The sequence below is a fragment of the Cyprinus carpio genome, chromosome B8 (assembly GCF_018340385.1).
Source record: "Cyprinus carpio isolate SPL01 chromosome B8, ASM1834038v1, whole genome shotgun sequence".
NCBI classification, from domain to species: Eukaryota; Metazoa; Chordata; class Actinopteri; order Cypriniformes; family Cyprinidae; genus Cyprinus; species Cyprinus carpio.
Window position 1 is genome coordinate 21,628,866 of NC_056604.1, and position 18,323 is coordinate 21,647,188.

Sequence of the window (18,323 nt, forward strand, 5' to 3'; positions counted from 1 at the left end):
CCATTCCAGGTGGAATAAAGAAGAGGGAATATAAATGGAGAAGTGGGCCTCAGTCTGCAGTGAGAGTGAAAGTAATACAATAGACCAATACAAGGAGGAAATGACACCGATAGTTATTAGGCTTTAGAAAAAGATAGCAGCCCTAAAAATACAATTATTTTTGATTAATTATTCAACAGCTGTTTATTATCTATTTAGCATTTATTGTAAAGATACTAATTTTACTGCACACACATACACACACACACACACACACACACTATAATAACAAATTGGGGCCAAGATTGCACAGAAATATTGTGAAATAATACTACAATTTATATTAATTTTCTATTTTTAATTTCACTTTAAAAATTGTTGTTTCAACTTATAATTATTTGTTACCCCACTGCCTTAAAATTTTTAGTCAACTAAAAGTTGTCGCTTGGTACAACTTAACATTTTAAGTCAGCGGGGTAACAAATTATTTAAGGTGACTTAAAAAAAAATTTCTTAATGTATATACAACTAATGTTTTCATTTTTATTTAAATTATGCAAGCTTGTTTCCGCCACAAGCTAAAAAAAAAAATCCTCAGAATTTGGACTTTATTATCTTTATATAAAAAAATAAAAAAAACCTTTTTAGAACTTTGTTTATGAGTTCATGATATATACATTATATTTATTCACACATACTACTGTTCAAATGTTTGGAGTGATTTTGAAAAGTCACACACAGATTGTGAAATATTACCACAATTTAAATTCATTTTCTATTATTTTAAAACTTCAATTTCAACTTTACTTTCTTAAAAATCTTCTATACTTTGCCATACTTTTGTATGGTATAAATATAATTTATTTATTTACAATACAGATATGAGAAATAATAAATAATAAATGTTTATATACATTAGTTTTACAATTCTTTCTTAATCTAAGTATGTGTGTGTGTGTGTGTGTGTGTGTGTGTGTGTGTGTGTGTGTGTGTGTGTGTGTGTGTGTGTATGTATATACACACACGCACACACACATAATAATGTAATATCAAAGATATATTACTACGGTTATTATAATAGTGACAGACACTGTGTGTGAGACAGTTCCTCTCAGGGCTGAAGGTAATGACCCCCGCTGACTGATGTCATTTCCCCTAGGCTATCACTCTGATGAGGTCACTATCTGCCTCCGATCCACAGGGAGATTTAATACTGGTTGAAAAACACAACCAAATGTATGAAAGGCACAAAAACAAAAACGCAGCCAACAAATATATAAAGAACACTTTGTGAGTTCATTTCAAAGCAGTGTTGGCGTGTGATTAAAGGATATCTACTTGATCTGAAGTCAAGTGACTCAGATATGGAAGTTCAGCAGGCCTGTGTTTATGGATAGCGCCACCTTGTGGTGTCTGTCTGTTAATGTTGGTAATGTTTCAGAGGCAAGCATCTCTATCACTTTAACAATAAGCACTATCAATATCCAGGAGAACAGTTTTTCAGAATTGCGAGAAACAAATCTCAGAATTGCAAGATGTAAACTCTGAATTGCAAGATTAAAAAGTCATAATTTTAATTTTTTTTATTAATTATTCCATTGTAGGGGAAAAAACAGAAATGTGAGATGTAAACTCAGAATTCTTTTACAGTTTTAAAGTTAGACTTGTATTACATAGAATTGTGAGATAAAATGTCACATGCAATTACCTTTATTAACTATATTTATTATTATTATTGTTATTCTTATTACAATTTTGACTTTTTTCAAGATATAAAGTCATAATTACAAGACAGTAAACAGTAAACTTGCAATTCTGAGAAGAAAACTCGGATTTGAAAGATGTAAACTCCGAATTGTGAGACTGAAAAAAAATTACAATTAGCTTTTAAATTTTTTATTCCATGTTGGGGGAAAGAAAAAAAAAGTATTCCGAGATGAACACTTTTTTTCTTTTTTTCTCAGAATTGCAAGAAAAAAAGGTTTGACTTGTAAGACATAAAATTCTTCTTCTTTTTTTTTTTTTTTTTTATCCTGTGGCAGAAACAGACTTCCATAATATAGACCTACATACATGCATACATAAAGAAATAAAGTTCCTAAAACATGTCTGTTACCTTCATAAAACAAAAATGTAAAAATCTAAATTCTGTTAGTTTAAATTAAATCAACCACCAGAAAAAAAAATGCTTGAAGTTGCAGAAACCCCCATAAGATAATCGAATGACTTTCATCTGAATGCGAATTTTTGTGTTAGGGTATTTCTACAGTGATATAAAACACCACAAAGACCAATTATGTTTAAGTGGGCCAATATTTGACACACCCCATAAAACGCTGGGCCTCAACAATGAGGTTAGAGAGCAGGAGTTAAGTGCGGACCACTTGAATGTACATCAGCCATTCCATCAGCATGTCCCATTAAGAAATCAGTCTAACAAATGTCTGATTGCTTCCATTTCCCCGTTCACCGGAGCACAGTTCCTGTCTTTAGTGTTAACCGCTGATTCCGTTTAATGGGCTTTTGGGGAAAGATTGATTACAGCGATGTCTGGAAACAAGCATGACCTCACACACATGAACAAAACACCACAGATAACAACCCGCGACCTTAACTGATTGCTGGGAGAAACCTATGTCCAAAAATATCAAACAGCACAGGCAGGTCATTCATCTCCGACAAACAATGTCAATTGCTTTGGCACCGGTTATTTATGCTGGGTAGCCTAGTTTTATGAGAGAGTAAGTCTTAAATGAACTGAATAGACTGATTTAAAATCTCCATTGCTGTAACTAAACTGATTCATAAGGCTGAGAGATTGGCCTCATGTTTGACTTGTTTCCATTGTACTACTTGGACTTCATACATATTTCTTTACCAGTGAAAGAAAACAGTCTAAACCGGCATCAGCACTACTAAACTACACTACTATACTAAACATGCAGTGCAAGACAAATTTAGTTTTCTTTTCTAATGACCTCCTAATGGCGTGGTTCATTGTTTGCAGATAGCTGGCACTGATTGACAGAGAACCAGCCAACCATTGGAAGAAAACATCTCTACTGTCCTCTAGTGGTCAAAAAGAAAATCACAAAAATACATTTGGTCTTCTTCACAATATCTGTAGGTCAGGGTTATGCAGAGTTTGGCTCCAACCCTAGTCAAACACACCTGAGCATGCTAATCAATGTTTTTGGGATCATTAGAAAATCACAGGCAGGTGACTTCGATCAGGGTTGTAACCAAACTCTGCACCGCATTGGCCCTCCAGGGCAAGATTAGAATAACCCTGCTGTAGGTGCTGTTAGACCTTCTTGTTGTTTTGTTGAACAAATTTCCTCCTCTCTTTTGAGCATATAAAAACCTCTGCACCCTGTCCCATAAATTTACTGTCTTATCTCAAAATAGGATCTTTTTTAGCTTTTTATTTTTAAACATAGCAGAATGAACGGTAAATGTTGGCCTTAATTGTATTTTCTGTACAACTGCAAAGCATACAAAATAAAACATTTACCAATTTAAAATGGTTCATACAATATCCCAACATAAATGAATAAATAAAAAGCTGCTTTCCAGGTTGAATATGAAACCAAGATGTTGCTTGCTTACTCGTGAGTTCAGGGTCATTGTCACATTTCGGGGGCATTTCCTCTTCAACACAGGGCAAAATAATATATCCAAATATTTTGATGTATTATTAAGGATGGATGATCGATGGTTGGTGATAGATAAGATAGATAAAATTGATTGCATGAAAATCATCATATTATGATTTTTTTTGCAGTATGCTGTGAATGAATTCTTGATTTAAACTCCGCACTGCTGTTATTTTAAACATAACCTTTTTTTTGAAAGATTAAGTTTTTCAGTGAAAGAGTTGTTTATTTGGAGAAAGTGGTGTGGGTTTGAAGATTTTGTGTTATGTTGCTTTTAGTAAATTATTTGCATTTCAGAAATTTCACTACATTTATAATAACAGTGGATCAGCAGGTTACTGATGTTGTAGGCCTTCTGCTTTTTTTTTAACACCACTGTAGCTAGGTCATCGCGCTTTTGTGTCAACCACTGAAATTCCGAAACATTTCAAAACAGTTATGGTGAAACTAAGCTTCATTTACTGAAATCATATGAGTTTGTTAGTTTGATACTGGATGCAAATAATTTGCATGCTTTCGAAGCTTCACGAAAGTAGTGTTTTCAAAGTGTCCATCACTAGGCATAATTTACCCCGTATTCTCATTCAGTGTTGGGGAAAATTTTTAAAACTACCTAAAAAAGTAACTAATTATGTTACTTAGTTACTTTTTTATGGAAAGTAATGCGTAAGGTTACTTTTGCGTTACTTTTCAAATATGAGCAGGGCTTGATTGTTTTTAATATATGACGTTATTTATAGCAAATGTAAAAGCCCTTTCACACCAAAAAGTGTGATGAATAAACCTCAGGCTGAAGGAAAAGTAAATTCATGTCTGTACAGTAGAACACAGGAGACGAAGGTTCAACACTCGTAAATATTAAAAAATATATATTTTCCATATGAACATCAAAGCATAATATGTGTTAGTTTATCTAAAGTCATTTTTTGCTTATTAGTATGGTTGAACTGGATCATCAAAGGTCAGCAGCAAAGACATTAGTTAATAAAATGGGATTAAATGCATTTGTGTTATTTAACATTTAATTATTGCAGGTTTCCGTCTTATTCGGAGTTTGCATTTCACTGTTTTAATTCATTTTGATGAGTACTACATCTGTCTTTTTGCGAGAGGGATGAATTAATGCAAATTCACATTTAGTCTAGAACTACATGTTCACACAGCGCACACAACGCCTCTGTACTTCCGATTTCTCCCAATATTGGGACAGGAGAATTGTCAGTCAATAAATGGGAAAACAAAGTAACTGGCATTTCTTTTTTGAAAAAGTAACTCAGATATTTTCTTGTAAATTAAAAAGTAATGTGTTACTTTACTAGTTACTTGAAAAAAGTAATCTGATTACGTAGCTCGGCGTTACTTGTAATGTGTTAACCCAACACTGTTCTCATTCCTTTTAGGACATTTGGCTATGTATACGGCTGTTGACAAATGAGACATTGTTTTTAACATGCTGTACCTTCCAAAAGTTCATCTATCACGCTCTGAGCTTCAAGTTTGGCATATATGGAGTGGACTGCACCCAAAAATTAAATGTATATAATTTACTTACCCTGAATTTCTTCTGGGAAAAAAATATATATAATGTGGAAGTCATCAACTGTTTGGTTACCCAGCTTCTTCAAAATATTTTTTTGTGTTTTATTAAAGGAAAGAGCTTCAGGGTACGTAAATGAAGCACCTTTACTATAAAAATGCTTTGATAAGAATCAAACAACTTGACCAAAATACCATAATACAGCAATAAAGACAAAAGCAGTTCATCCAAAACCCCACTGATTATCAGAAAGCTTTTTTTATTTGAAACAGAAAAGGTAAAGAGAGGCAACCCTACAAACACAATGTGAGGATTCACGATTCATTTGACGAATTTGATCCACAAATGTTTCAAATCGTTTGCTCTGATACTCCTTTCTCTTGCATTCAAAGCAAACAACAGTGTATCTGAGCGTGTGATCGAACATCTCTCACCCGAAAACACACAATACAGTCAAAATGAAACATGCAACCCTGAACACGACCCTCAAAACCCTCCACTCAGTCCGAATACAATTTAAGGTGAAAAATAAACATATTTACACACAAATATCATAATTTCTTAGATATCCCTTATTTAGTACAAAGCATATGGCAAATAAACTATGCAGAGGTCTAAATGCGTGCTTCTGTGTGGATGGAGGAATTGTTGTGGATTTCTTTTTATGAAGGGAGAAATATACATCAAACTAAGAATCACTTCCAAGTAATCATTAAACCCTTCATTAACAAGTGCAAACTGAAATCAGTGAAGTTGTTTGCAACTATTTACACACAAATACATTAAGGAAACCAGTCCTGTGTGCATTAGCACTGATGATGCCCACTTGATGAATCTCACCATTCGAGTCTCGGTATGGAAAAAAAACTATTTAAGATAAACCCAAGTTAAATGTCTATTGAAAAATAAGAAGTTTTCAAAGCATAATACAACATGTGGAACTGGCAGGCAAATGTAGAAATTCAACTGTATAGAAATAGCACGCTCTAACAGAGACGCCCCCTTCCAAATCCATTAGGTCAAAGCTTATAGTCTCTATTTAAGGGGTGTATAATAACTGGAGAAGAGGACACAATTGCGCCAGGTCCCAAAGCTTCAAGTGAGATTATGCCAAATGCTCTATTTGGATCCCATTGGACAACGTAGCAATGACATCAGCATCTTCTCTCTATGCTCGCAGCCAGTCAGAGGAGTTGGAGGTGGCGTCAGGAAGGCGGCTGGTCGGGCAGCTCAGTGGTTTGGGGACACGACGGAGCGATAGTTACTGCCGGGACCCTGGTATCTTTCTCTGGCGTGTTTCTCGCAGTACATTTTGTCCTCCACCCAAAAGTGGCCGCGCATCTTTAGGTTGAGCCCGCATTCTGTACAGGTGTAGCACGCTGGGTGACGGAAGCGATCATCTGTGATCCTCACAGCCTGAGTGCTGAAAGAGGAAGGAGAAGTAAAACTCTTAATGTTACTGAACACAACAGCTGTTTCAAAAACCTAGTGAGCTACTCTATCTTCTAAAGGCTGGAATACACTACACAGCTATATATATCTATATATATATATATATATATATATATATATATATATATATATATATATATATATATATATAGGGTCTTAGTGCTGTTATTACAGCTTTAACTGAGGGTTGTATTGTTTTGAAAAGATTGATTTGAAAGCCTAGTGTAAAGTTTAGTGTATGATGTGCAGTTTTTCTGTGTAACCACTTACAAAGGCGACAAGTACTGTATATGATGCCTAGCGTTTTCAGATCTCTGCAGGCTGTGTAATGTATTTCAGCCTCAAGGCAGCATCCTAACTGCAACAAACTACAGTGACTGATTTGGAATGCTCTATACAGGCAGCAACTTTGCATGCTACACAAATAGCGCTCAGCACACGATGCATGGAAGAACTGAAACACAACTGATTCCAATTATGACTGATGTTAGCATTCTGCTAGGCTAACAACCGACTACTGTTAACACAGGTTCTCCTAAAGCCCAAAGTATACTTTTTCATTTGTATAGTGTGTCGTTTTAAGAAAAAAGTAGCTAACCATTTAAGCTGCTAAGGACCCAATTTATTGATTTACTAAGATGTCCTATTGTAGCCAAACTCACAGTAGATGTGCCTAAAGGTGTAAAACAGTTGTGGCTAGAAAGGATACAGCTAAAACAGAAACTAACAATAAATTATTTTTTTTTCCTATTAGATTGTGTTTTATTAACGTCAGCACCTACCCCTTACAATAATGCAAAACAGTAATTATTGCTGCACAGAGAGACAAAAATTACACTTTTTTGATGTGTGAATCTGTATACCATCTAGCCTTAACCGTGTGGAATAGAAAAAGTAAAGTATACAGATTCCTAACTGCAATGGTATGGAAGTCTATTTCCGCCACTGTAAAAAAAAAAAAAAAGTAATGGCGACTTTTTATCTTGCAATTCTGACTTTTTTTCTCAGAAGTATGATGAGATATAAACTCACAACTGTGAGTTATAAAGTAAGAATTGCGAGATACAAACTCACATTTGCAAAAAAAAAAAAAAAAAAAAAAAAAAAAAAAGTAAATTGTTTTTATTTCGCAATTGCAAGTTTATATCACACAATTCCGAGGAAAAAGTAAGAATTGTGAGATGTAAACTCATAGTTGTGAGAAAGAAAATCAGAACTGTGAGATAAAAAGTCGCAAATAACTTTTTTTAATTCTTATTCAGTGGCGGAAAATGGCTTCCATAGCAATAAGGCAACTGTTCGGGAACTTAAATCACAAAACATTAGAATCAATAGAAATTATTGTTAGCATGTTGCTAAGCTAACAACGTAGTTGTTCTTAAGCACAGTAACAGAGCACACAAATTTTAGGTACACAAGTATTTTTTTATGTTGGCTTGGCCACCATTTTTTCCCCCCACCAAGGTCATTGTAACACATTCTAAGACTGTCTTCTGCGCTAAAGCATACAATGCTAAATTATTATCTTAATCTATGAAATAGCTTTGTGCAGTGACTAAAATTAATCATACTTCTCTTATACTTAAGTTTCTCTGTTTAGTTCTGTTCATTCAACAACTTCACGAGGTGCATTGTGGGACACTTTAGTGAAGTACTAGTACAGCAAATTAGATAGTCGTCAAAAGGTGGTACCTTTTTGAACAATGCTCTTTTTGGGAATGCATCTAAGGTTCCTTAAAATGCTGTCTAGGTAGGCCGTTCACTAGGTTTTGAAACCACTGGTTTGGTGAAGGATTTGTCAAAACAGACACACCCCTAAGTGTTTATCTCACCTAATGAAGGTGTTGATGTATAATTCTCACAGGGTAATATAATACGAATGAATACCCACTGAGATGATTTTGTCTCAATAGTACTCAATCATCAACTTAAATAAATGCAAGAGATGATGAGACAACTCTTCCCTAAAGGCTTAACATCACACAACACTTTCATCAAGTTACCGGCTCATTAACTCTTTATGTAATCCCAGCATGCCTGGGCAAAGGACAAACAGTGGAGTGTGTGCAGAGACTGAGGGATTCGGGCGTTTTATCTTACACAATACTGGTGCCGCATTTTTCACAGGTGTGGTATTTCTGCCCACCAGAAACAGAGGATGTGATCTTGGAGGGGCTTGGAGACAACTTGCTTGGAAACGGGATGGCGGCCTCTGTGAAAAAGAAACCACAGACCAAAAAATAAAACCTTCAGCGCCTGGAGCAACATCCTTTTGCTTCCACCCCCACCCCCATCCTCTGTCCACAGCACACCTTCACCTGTAGCACTTTCTAATGTACATGTACATTTAATGTTCTTTAAGATGCTAGTGTGTGCTTAATAGTTTGGCACCCCAGTCTCCAGTCTTCTGACAACTGAATGTGGACCAGACTTTATACGTTGACTGAAAAACCTTGTTGTGAGACATTTGAGGTCTCACCTTTCTCATCGGCCTCCAGCACCTCCTGCAGCATCTTGAAGGTGTTGGACTGGCGAGGAGCTGCACGGGATTCTTTGTTCTCCTGAATCATCTTGTACACCTCTGAGTCTCTGTCAAACTTCTGCATGGCAAAGTCCGAACTGAAAGAGAGGGAAGGAGAGCTCTTTAAATTTGATGCCACCTTAAAAAAAAAAAACAGCACTCAAGGAACAAAACACAATCTAAAAGTAACGAAGGGCCTCAGGTAATCCATCTCTGGGTTATGTTAAAAATATATACCCACACTAGTGTAATATCAGTCCTGGTTTTATAGCACAAAAAGAGATATGATTACAAATGCCTTTAAGGCAAAACTATAAAATACTTAGTGAAATGAGATTGAATGGCCTTATGCTCTCATGGCAACTTCTTATGTGATGCTATGCTATTTTGAGTTTATAGAGGCATTTTACAATATGGAAAAACATTAAAAATAGCTATAGACTAAGCCTTTCTACATTACTAGAAAGCCAAGATCTCTATATTAACTTAAGTGAATAACCTAAAATGTGGATTTGAGTCATCCCGGACTGGTAAATCTCAAAAACATGATATTTCCATCATTTGTTGGTTCCCCTCGCTCTGGTTAGCCCGACTCTGTCTGAACACAACAATTAGCAGACTGTACTTGAATGGGAAAGGAAAGATTGAAGAGAGCGAGGCTTTGAGAAACTTTTAAAATGGCCAGGTTAATGAGCCGATTAGAGTGCAGTTACAGAAGCCGTCCAGCGGGAGGTTAACAGCTGCATTTTTATGCACCGTCATAAACACAGAGCTTTCTCACACACAAGCATCCTATTACTGCTTAACACCTATTGGGCCATTGCCATACAGCCTGAAGGAAAAAAATACAGGCATATGAGAGTAATTAACATTTTAACCTGCTCTTATAACTTTTAATAAAAGAAAGACTCTTACTGTACATGATTGAATGTATAACAGAAATGACATGCAGTACATTTAAATATAGATCACGGTGAGGTGAGGCTTTTTCTTTTTGAGTGAACACACATTTGTTCAGAACTGACAAACCAACCAACTGACAATAATTATTTTATTCCTAAATAAAGGCATCAGGTATGCCGCTCTGGACCCTGTTTAACTTCTTGTCATGAGGAACATATTATCAGATCCTTTCTGGCGCAGTGGCCTTGTGATCGTTTGCTGGTGCGGTTTGTTGTCAAAACACATGCTATCAGGATTTCTGCTGTGTACAAAGGCCACGACATGCGCTGAGAAATGATTAACCGACAGCCAAAACTATCAAACAGAACTCTCGACCTGATCTGCAGCTTAAAACATAGGTGGAGAATGACACAATCAGAGATTGAGGGTTTGATTGAGTTTCTGGGTGTGGTTGTCACCAGAAACCTACATGACAGCATGCATGTCATATCATAGCTGACATGACTGTTTGAGTGTGTGCAGGACAAAAAGAGCATTTCTGTAACTCGTCCAAGACAGAAAATGAAAGAAGCATTTGGAATAGCCATTACTGAAAAAAAGCATTTAAAGCCACTATAAATCTCCAAATAAATGGTATGTTCACTATCTGCACAAAGGCTGTTCAATGAGACATGCTTCAAATTGAAACCAGACAGAGTTTGAGTTTCCCCTCAAAACTCTCCCAGCACCTCTCAGTTCCCAAAAATGTCTTTCGTCCTCTGTGCTGTGGTCCTAGATTCACATTTTTATGGGTGCGTCACCTCCACCAAGACCAAAGAGTAGGATATAGACCAGGGGAGCGTAGTGGGCCCCTTGTCAAAGGACCCGGTTGTCCCCTCCTGCTGCAATGGATATGCATGTTTATCCCTCCGTATACTGTAAATGTGCCACTTATTGAGAAGAAGTCGATAAAATTATCGAAATAAACATAGAAAGAACTTTCCATCCATCTTCAACCCCCCTTCACAGCTTAACTATGATTACAATCTTGCTAAACAGGCTTCAGATGGAGCCGTGAAAACAGTCAACACAGCATCATTACATTACAGCACTGAGAACAGAGCGCAGCGCTAGGCTCACATTACGATATTTCTTCTCCCCCCGCAAATTAGCTTGTCATTGCTTGGTAAGTTCGAGGAAGATGCCTAAAAAGTTTGGACTTACCTCAAGAGCAAACAAAGACAAATTCCTATCCAGCTAGTTCAACTCTTGTTGGAACAACAACAGAGCCTACGGTGACAACTGCACACACACACACACACTACAGCACACACACACACACACCTCTCTGTCGAGTCTTGACGAGACATAAGAAAGTTGAGAGTTACAGTCTGAAAGGTGTGAGTTTAGACTGCCTCGTATTGGTTGACAGCACAAAAGGAGGTGTGGCTGATCGGTTTTGACATTTTCTTATTGGATAAGCAAGAAGGAGGTGGGGTCATGGGTGTGTAGAAGAGAGAAGAAGGGTGCAGAAATTAGGAGCAGAAATGATATAATCCTTTTCTAGAAATCAAGACAAAATTAAAAAAAGAAAAAGAAAAGCTTTGTCAAACAGCCATGTTATGACTAATTTAGACGTCTGACATATAGAGCCAAAATAAATCTGTTCTGAGAACGGTTCAAAGAACAGAATCCAAATGACATCACATTACAAAATCTCACAGCTGTACAGAAATGTTAATGTAAAAATCTATCAGTGGAAGCAAAAAATAAACTGTAGGGTTAAATGCATTAATTCAGTGTCACTTATTTAAAAACGCATTAAAAATCAATTAATCATGTCAACAGACATAACTTTATGTATGTCTGTTCTATAGAGCCACTTTTTGTAATGTCTATTCAATTATTTACTCACCTGCATCAATAATGTCAAATCAAATAATGTAAATTGTTTCCATTTTGGGACTAAAAATACATGTAGTTTGCTTACATGACATAAATATGCAATTCATTTCATTAGAAATGATTTTAATTCGTCATTTGATTAAAAATGCAGCAGCATCTGTTCAAGCAAAGTGTGTATATATATACCTGCGTCGAGGGGAAATGGGCACCTCTCGTTCGATGGGGCTGTGTGGAGAGTATCGTCCAGGTGGAGTTGGAGTCCGACTGGACACGGAGTTACTTCGGAAATCCACGGAAGAGATCTCCTACAGAACACACAAAACACAGCACATCAGTTTCAGAGTGACAGAATAATGCAGTCTGCAGTGTTAGCTGTATCAACCCTAAGTGTGTGTGTGTGTGTGTGCGCGCGTGTTCTCAGCAGATTTCTGAAAAATCCCAGGATCTTCCCACAGTCTCATACCGCATGCTGAGGCACCTGTAGTTGCTTAGAGTATGTGTGTAAGCACAGTCCAAAGGCCAGAAATACTGCCACCCTTGGATTTTTTTAAATAATGAAATTATTATAAAAAAAACAAAAAAAAAAACAGATAATACCAAGATATGTGGTAATGTGTAACCAGTGTAATGTGTAACCAGCATCAGAAAGTGGATTTCATCAAGAATAGATCATTCAGCAGGACAAATGATCTTAAAAAGAAACAGGAGTGGTTGAAAATACAATGCTAGACTGTTTTTAAATGGCCAGCAATAAATCCATGTCTACATTCCATTGGAAATCAATGGAGAATATTCCAGCTCATACCAGAACAGAATCACAGTTTGAACATCAGGAAAGCCATTTCAAATTATATCAAACTTTTCTTCTGTATTAAAACATATATCCGATATTTTTTTTTGACACTTTTCATTCCTGTTCTGTATACCATTAAATTTAAATGACTTGTTGGGAACCAAAATACATGTTTATAGCATTTGCAATGTCTGTAAATGCAACTTAACTGTTTTTTTCTCTCTCTAAACAAATGCAATTTTGACCTGTGTGACATATAGTTTTTACTAGTGCTGTCAAACAATTAATCGCGATTAATCGCATCCAAAATAAATGTTTTGTTTACATAACATATATGAGTGTGCTCTTTATATTTATTATGTATATATAAATACACACAGAAATGCATTCAGATCTGAGAGAGACAGACAGGTTCCCTCATGTAACATTGTTTTATAAATTTTCAAATGACTTCCAAAAATAATAAATGTGGACAAAGACCGGGAGACAAAGATGACAGGGAGGAGGAAGTGATTGTCAGATACTTAGACTATGACACACACTCCCAGCACCTCATGGCTTTCCTCATACATCAGGACAAAACTAGATAAAAAAACCCATTCCTAATTCTGACTAAAGCTGGAAGTATGCAGACCTGTCATCATCTCAGCTGCTCTGAGTGTCCAGATTATCTTTGACTGTGATCTTAGCAGGATTCTTGGCCACAGAGAGCCTGAATACAATCGATTTCACATTCATTCTACATTTACATGAGGAGCAGCTGTGCGAGAGTGTTTCGTGCCGGTCTTGGGAGTTCCTGATGGCCGTGCATATCTGCTGGAGCTGCTGGGAAAGAGATGAGAGTGATGGAGAAGGCACGCTAACAGATGTTTGGCCCTAATGCTGATGAATGGTGTCCTGGGCAGCTCTTCTGACACCAGCTGAACTAAATAGAGGAGTCTGTTCCCAGGCCAGCTCCAAATGACAACTTCCATCTGGGGCTTTTTGGCTCCAATCAATCAAATTTCACAAAAGTGCAGCCAAGAGCATTTCCGCCCACTTGAAGCAATTATCAGCTGCTGTGATGATCAGATTCACTGCTGGAAAAATTTGGGCAGTAAATGCTTGAGCAAACTCAACTAGGAGTGCTACAAATTCTCATTCAAAAGTTCCCTAAACACATTTAGCATTTATTATGAACAGGGAGAAGTGGGGTAAGCTGTGCCACTTTCTGTCAGCTCTTGTTAAGTCATGAGGAATGTTATATTTTAATTGACAATGAACAAATAGAGGGATAGAAAAAAAGAATCAATGTATTAATCCACAACACCTCTGTAAAGTCTTATTTGCAGCACATTATTTGCATTTCCATTTCATTTTGATTTCAGCATATGAAGTCATTATATTTGGGTTATATTTCTTTTGTAATAATTTTTTTTTTAATTATTTTGTAATTAATATTGTTTATAATGAATGCCACTATAATGTATGTTTTATATTTTAAATTTCTGTTCTGTATACCATTAAATTTAAATGATTTGTTGTTAAGCGAGGGGGGAAATGGGTTTACAGCATTTGTAAATGTAACTCAACTGTTTTTTTGCCTCTCTCAACAATGCAAATTTGACCTGGTACAACTTATTTTTTACTGTACTTTCAAGAATTCTTTCCACTAATTATGTTAATAAAACATTTTTTTTTTTTTTTTTTTTTTTGATTAATGTGTCTTTACATGTGTTTCTTTTAATCTTTGCAGGGATTATTGGCAAAATGAATTTTTTTAGTTTTAAAAATTTGGAAATTTAAATGAATAAAATGACAATAGGTTTATATAAGGTTTATATAAAAATTTGAAAGGTTTTTGTGTTTGTTGTGTATTTTCTGCATATGTGTTAATATGACAAACTGTGTAACCCTTATTTCTTTTACAGAGAGGAGGAGAAAACGGAGGGAAGAATGGGAGACAGAGAGGTTTATATTAAGAACCGGCCACTAGGGGGAGACACACACACAGGTAAACATCAGTCTTACGAAGGAGAACACAATGCTGACATCCTTTGACATTGTTAAGGGTTTTATGAGTAACGCACTCCTTGCTCTCAACTTTTTTCTAAGGCAAAATATGGATCAGTTTATTTGGATAACTTGTAAGGAGGAAAGTGCAAATTTCCCCTCTATCCAAACAAAAGTTTCCTGTAGTCTAAACTTGTGCTGGATGGCAGTGATGGCATCCAGGCTTTCAAAAGAACTTCATGGAAAAGTTCACAAGTTCTTGCATTTGTATGTCCATAGTGGGGAAATGCTTTTACACTGTATTGCTTTTAACTCAGGATTTGATCATTTTAGCCAATTTTTAGTGGCTTCATTAATTTCATCAACCCTATCTGTTTGTTTCTTCCTTGTTACATTATTTCAAATCGGTCATCTGTGATTATTTAGCAATCAGGTAAAGCATATTCAACTGACCAATCTAACCTAAATCAAATGAGTCAGCCTACTTGAAATCAAGCAAATCAATGTTGCTGTTTCTTAACACAAACTGACATGCCTGGCATTCAGAAAGGGAGTTTCCCCTCACACACACACAGGCACAAATCTCTGGCCATGGACAGTGCCAAGGGCTTCTCCATCACAAACCGGCACAGGCCAAGGGTAAACTAGTCCAGTGTGTTGATGTAGGACTGCCACGAGGAAATGGACAAACGATTTAACACTCAAGTTACAAAAAGAAGTGGTGCTCAGATTTCCATTGCAAAACACACCACCATGATGCTGGAGGAGTTGCCAGGGTGTTGCTATGCAGTTGTCAAGCAGTTATGAATGGGTTTACGTGGAAGCTTTTTAGACCGTTCATTCTGATGCCTAGATATGGCTCTTCTTCAATGTACACCGTTTCTCTCCCCATTTTGGCATCAACCAAATTATAAATTTAAGTTTAATTGGTAATAAAAAAACAAACAAAAAAAAAACAATAGCACACTTGTTAACAACATGCATTTTTAGATACCGTTCATTTATGTAGGACAAAGGATGTGAAACAAGTTACTTAGAGGTTCAAAAATCCCTCACAAGAGAAAAAAACACAGATCCAAGTGACAAATGTAAAATAAAACTTAAATTCTGAAAGAGAGAAAAAAAATGGAACTGTTATTAAAACAGCACAATTTATACAAACACAATCTTAAATAAAACCAAATAAACAAATTAACAGTCTAATCTGTCCCACCACAATTCCATAATGAACAAATTGTTTTTACACTTCTCACAATAACATAAAAGATTTCCAATGTTGTTTTTTGCATCAATGTTTAGGCTGTCAGTCGAATTAAAATTTGAAATCCAAAGTTCTGTCATGAAACTAGACGGTGCAAGTTCTAACTGAATCTGATATAATGGCATCATTATCACACGGCACAGCTGATTGATGTTTTTAACTTTAAAATGTACAAATCCTGTGGGTAGCACTGGGGAGAGGGAGCAATCAAGCTTCGGTTTGGATCAAGCAATTGAATCGAGTGTGAAAGCACCCTAAAACAGTGATACTCAAATATATTGCAAAATGGTTAAAAAACTGTCCGTAAGGAACGCAGTCAAAATCCAGTGATGGGAAACTTCACACATGCCCACCATCATTGATTGATGGAGGAAAGCTGAAAAACTTGGATCTGGTGAAAAGAGAAAGAATTTTCCAGGCCTTAGGTAGATGTAGATGACAAGATTACCCCCCCAAACACAGTGTTAGACACAAATGAGCCGCTCAGGGCCTGCAGCGCTAACTCATTGAGCTGGCAAAACTTCTAGACGCAGTACCCATCAACAGCACGCAGTTAAGATCTAGACAAGCTCGCCAGGAATGCTGTCGAACCCAAACAAGAGTATAATGGGAGAAACAAACAGTCTCAGACATGGGGGCTAAAGGAAGAGACGGTAAACGGCTTCTGCCATTCCATTAATTGACTTGAAATCGACCTTGTCTGTCAGGTGACCAATGAAACACAGTGTAAATCCAAACAGGTCAATCGTTTTTGTGCTTGACCATTTATAGTGCTGAAGTGTTGTTTTACTGGGGAAGGGGTGCATTCCCTTCTTGCCCTGTGTGTGTGTGTGTGTGTGTGTATGGATGTGTGTGTGTGTGTGTGTGTGTGTGTGTGTGTGTATGTGTGTGTGTGTGTGTGTGTGTGTGTGTGTATGGATGTAAGCTGTGTTTGTGTTGGACTGAGCTTATGAGAAGGAAAGGAAAGGAAAGGAAGTCGATGTGCAATCACAGACTTTTCCTCAAAGCCCAAACACACACATACTCAAGTCTTTCCTCTGGCTGGCACAGGTCACTGTGGCTGATTAGCTTTCATCTGTACCGTAATCAAGACCTCTAAACATCCTCGGGACAGCACTGCACATACACAAACATTCACACGCACCAGACTATCGACAAGACCATGGGCTGCACTTTGGATTTAAAGGGGGTGAACGCACAGATTGGCTGCTTGGGATGACTCGAAATGGTGACAATTAGCTCATGAATATTAATAAGGTCATGCACAAATAATTTTACAAATTAGAACTTTCCAAAAATCATGTAGACAACACTGGGAACCTATAAACCTTGGACGTTTTTTTTTCCCTGAGGTGAAGAACGTGTCAATTTGATTCACTTTTCATTTAGTTGATTTTTTTATATTGATGTCTAATACCATGTTACCACAGTAACCAATGTCTTATATGTAGAAAAATAGCCATATACCTAAAAATAACTGTGGTAACTTCAGTGTTTTGATGAAAACTATGGTTCTTGTTTAATTAAAGAACATGTAGGAGTGAAGGTTATATTTTTTATTCTTTTTTTTTAAATAATGCAATTTTGATAGCAAGGGAGGCAGTGTCTCCTCAAAAAATTGGATGAGAAAAAAATCTGTAGTGTGAAAAAACAATGCAAATATTAAAAAGTGTATAAATTACTTGTTTTTCTAAAGAAACAGCAACGCCAGGTAAGTTACAGCAGGAGTTGATGTCTGTCTCGCCTCCCCTGAGCCCACTGAGTTTTAACAGACTCCCTACTTTACTGGGGAGGGGTGGGGGGCGGTAAAATTTGTGTGATAAATCCCATGCATTCATGTGCATTTGTGAATCAGTCTGAATAAACAATATAATGGCGTTACTGGGAAGACTAATTAAAAAAAGTAAATAACTCATACACCTAGATATAACCACTTTGTTACATCAAAATAAGACTTGAAATGGCCTGAAAACATGATCTGTGTTTTTAGTGAGTAATCAGCTTGATAAATTAAATCTCTGTGTCTGTGACTAATATTTACAGAGCTTTGATGACTCATGAATAGTTAAAAGGTAACTATTAAAAACAACAGCTGAATATAAGTTCACAAAAAAAAAAAAAAGTTTAAATTTTGACTGCCTTGATGAGATTGATACTTGGCTTTCGTAAATAGAATATTGATTACATTGTTAATGTGTAATGTTTATTTAACAAAGAAAATGTGACTGGGACATGCATTTATATTTGATTTAAAAAAACAAAACTGTGAGGACTTTGCCTTATTTCAGAACACCACTGATTTACATTGCATTTTCATACTGAATTCATTATATATATTGTTTTTT

The 18,323-nt window shown here is 36.3% G+C and overlaps 2 protein-coding genes across 5 annotated transcripts in view; both read right to left on the minus strand.

Annotated features, from left to right (window-relative positions):
- The window catches only part of LOC109053914 (disintegrin and metalloproteinase domain-containing protein 9), a 1,168,157-nt gene that overhangs the window by 841,888 nt on the left and 307,946 nt on the right, over positions 1-18,323 (minus strand). The window lies entirely within an intron of this gene.
- Positions 5,411-18,323, minus strand: part of LOC109046073 (PDZ and LIM domain protein 2-like) — a 68,853-nt gene continuing 55,940 nt past the window's right edge. For all 3 annotated transcript variants that reach the window (XM_042730111.1, XM_042730113.1, XM_042730112.1), the window contains exons 7-10: positions 12,119-12,237; positions 9,104-9,243; positions 8,725-8,836; positions 5,411-6,595 (exon numbers count right to left, since the gene is read on the minus strand). In XM_042730111.1, the coding sequence (XP_042586045.1) occupies positions 6,403-6,595; positions 8,725-8,836; positions 9,104-9,243; positions 12,119-12,237 (564 nt within the window). In that variant the 3' untranslated portion in view covers positions 5,411-6,402. The remainder of the gene's footprint in view (positions 6,596-8,724; positions 8,837-9,103; positions 9,244-12,118; positions 12,238-18,323) is intronic.